This window comes from Cynara cardunculus (genome assembly GCF_001531365.2).
Source record: "Cynara cardunculus var. scolymus isolate 2C chromosome LG 17, CcrdV1, whole genome shotgun sequence".
NCBI classification, from domain to species: domain Eukaryota; kingdom Viridiplantae; phylum Streptophyta; class Magnoliopsida; order Asterales; family Asteraceae; genus Cynara; species Cynara cardunculus.
The window spans coordinates 29,791,290-29,793,529 of NC_037544.1; the positions used below are offsets into that span (position 1 = coordinate 29,791,290).

General features: G+C 38.7%; 1 protein-coding gene across 1 annotated transcript in view; it reads right to left on the reverse strand.

Moving 5' to 3' along the window:
• Positions 1–1,886, reverse strand: part of LOC112501183 (serine/threonine-protein kinase STY13-like) — a 2,987-nt gene extending 1,101 nt beyond the window's left edge. Inside the window, exons 1-4 of the mRNA XM_025104864.1 lie at positions 1,550–1,886; positions 1,337–1,458; positions 1,034–1,242; positions 784–958 (exon numbers count right to left, since the gene is read on the reverse strand). Of these exons, the coding sequence (XP_024960632.1) occupies positions 784–958; positions 1,034–1,242; positions 1,337–1,458; positions 1,550–1,886 (843 nt within the window). The remainder of the gene's footprint in view (positions 1–783; positions 959–1,033; positions 1,243–1,336; positions 1,459–1,549) is intronic.
• Between the last annotated feature and the right edge of the window lie 354 nt (positions 1,887–2,240).

The window sequence follows — 2,240 nt, forward strand, 5'->3', positions numbered from 1 at the left end:
CCTCCATCTCCATCGTCTTCTTCACAGGAGACCTCCATCTCCATCGTTTTCTTCACAACGAACCTCCATCTCCATCGTCTTCTTCACAGCTTTTTCACAGCAGACCTCCATCCCCATCGTCTCCTCCACAGCAGACCTCCATCTCYATCGTCTTCTTCACAGCCGGCCTCTGCCTCCATCTCCAYCGTGTCCTCCATCTTTTTTTAAGGTAAAACTATCTCTATCTCTCTCGCTTGTCTTCTCCACAGCAGGCCTCTGCTTGAATTTGAATATTATCTTGTTTAGGGTTTTTGTTTCGATTTAGGAAATTTGTTACTGCTTGAATTGGGAAATTCATGTATTTTGTTTCAATTTTTTTCTATTTTCGAGGCTTAAATGTGAATTTTAACTAGTAATTTTGGTTCATTAGACGTAATTCACTCAAATGTTTGATTTAGGGTTCTTAGGATTGTTCATTGTTCATTGTGTTGTGATATGTAGTTATGTATTTGAAATGTCACTGGGGGTAAATTGGTCATTTTAACCAGTTTTGTCTTGTTCTGTCCTGTCCTGTTATGTCTTACCAAACGCKGAACACCTGTCCTGTCCTGTTCTGTTCTGTCCTGTCCTGTCCTGTCCTGTTCTGTCCTGTCTGCGTACCAAACACACCCTTAGTAAACTCCAAAGGCTTTTTTCACTGTTTTCCAATTATGCCCTTTGTATTTACATAAAATAACCAAACATCTATATTTTTAAGGCGATTTACATCTTCATCTATCAAACATAGTGAAAGACTAAGATCACCTCAGGAGCCATGTAACCTAGGGTTCCAGTTTCACCCGTCATGTCTTTGGGATTCTGAGCTTCAACTCGAGCAACACCAAAATCGGCAATTTTTAGGTTTCTATTAGCATCTAATAGCATATTTTCAGCTTTAACATCGCGATGCACAATCTTCTTTGAATGGAGGTAGCTCAGTCTGCAACATTACTAACATTTATATATTCATTTGTTAAGGAGAGAAATATCTAGGTATGATACAAGAAAAACTCACCCTCTAGATAGATCTAAAGCAAGTTGAATCACATCTTTGTATGGAAGCTTCTTCCTTCTATTCTTGTATAGTAAGCCTTTTAGGGTTCCACCCGTGAGAAATTCTACGACCACACAACAAGCCTTCGATGGAAGTTGTTCATTCGGACCGTCAGCTGAGTTTGTAGTAGGAATCTTGAGATCTGAAGTCCCCATTGAAGCGCCAACAAACTGCATTCCACTCTATGATTACTAAGAATATCAAAAAAGGGGTTTTTCGGACCCTCTGATAAGTATAGAAGCGAGTTGCAAGCATGTTATTTACTCTAGTAACATTCGGATGGTCTAACTTGTGCCAAACAGCAACTTCTTGCTTGAATGACGCTCGTAAAGCAGCCAGTTCCATTGTAGTTGCCATGTCATCCTCACCCCAATCCAACAGTTTCACTATATTACAATAAGGAGGATTTCAAATTGTTGAGAAGTTCAAATATAGATAGCCTCATAGCAAGCATTCGAGTAAAACCAAATAATTTACCCGCAACATCTTGGTCATCATAAATGCCACGATAAACAGTACCGTACGTTCCTCGAGCAATGAGATACCTTATTTCCAACTTAGCCAAATCGATCTCCCACGGTTCCTTAGGCCTATTAGGTTCTACACTTCTTGACCAAGCTCGGCTCAGGTGCTTCTCTAAGTGCACATCCAAGCTTTTGAGATCAATTTTATCAGCTCTAAACAACATGTCTTTGCTGCTCGCACACCTATTGCTCTCCCCCAACTTGTCGTTCTCTCCACCATTTTTCAACAACGATTCAGAAACCTCAGGCTTTGGGTTTTCTTCAGCTTCCTCATTTGTTCTAGAATCCATTTTCTACAAACACAAAGACGAATAATTCACATGCATAAAAGGCTAGAAAATCAACAGAATACATTTACTTTTTCTATAAAGATTTGAAATTGATGTTTCAAAAGTTGGTTTTACACGACCGAATTCGTTTTTAAAGGAGAATCTGAATGCGTATAAAATTAAATATCATAACTTTTCAATTTGTATCCAAGAAAAAATTGCATGTTTGAAAGGGTATGTACCATTAAAGTTACAGACTCCAGTTTTCTGAAGATTCATGGATAGAAACCTATTTTTTCACAATTATAGATCCGATTTCAAGAAAGATGAGACCACATGGCAAGATTAATAGACAAAGAGCAAAGACCACCACAT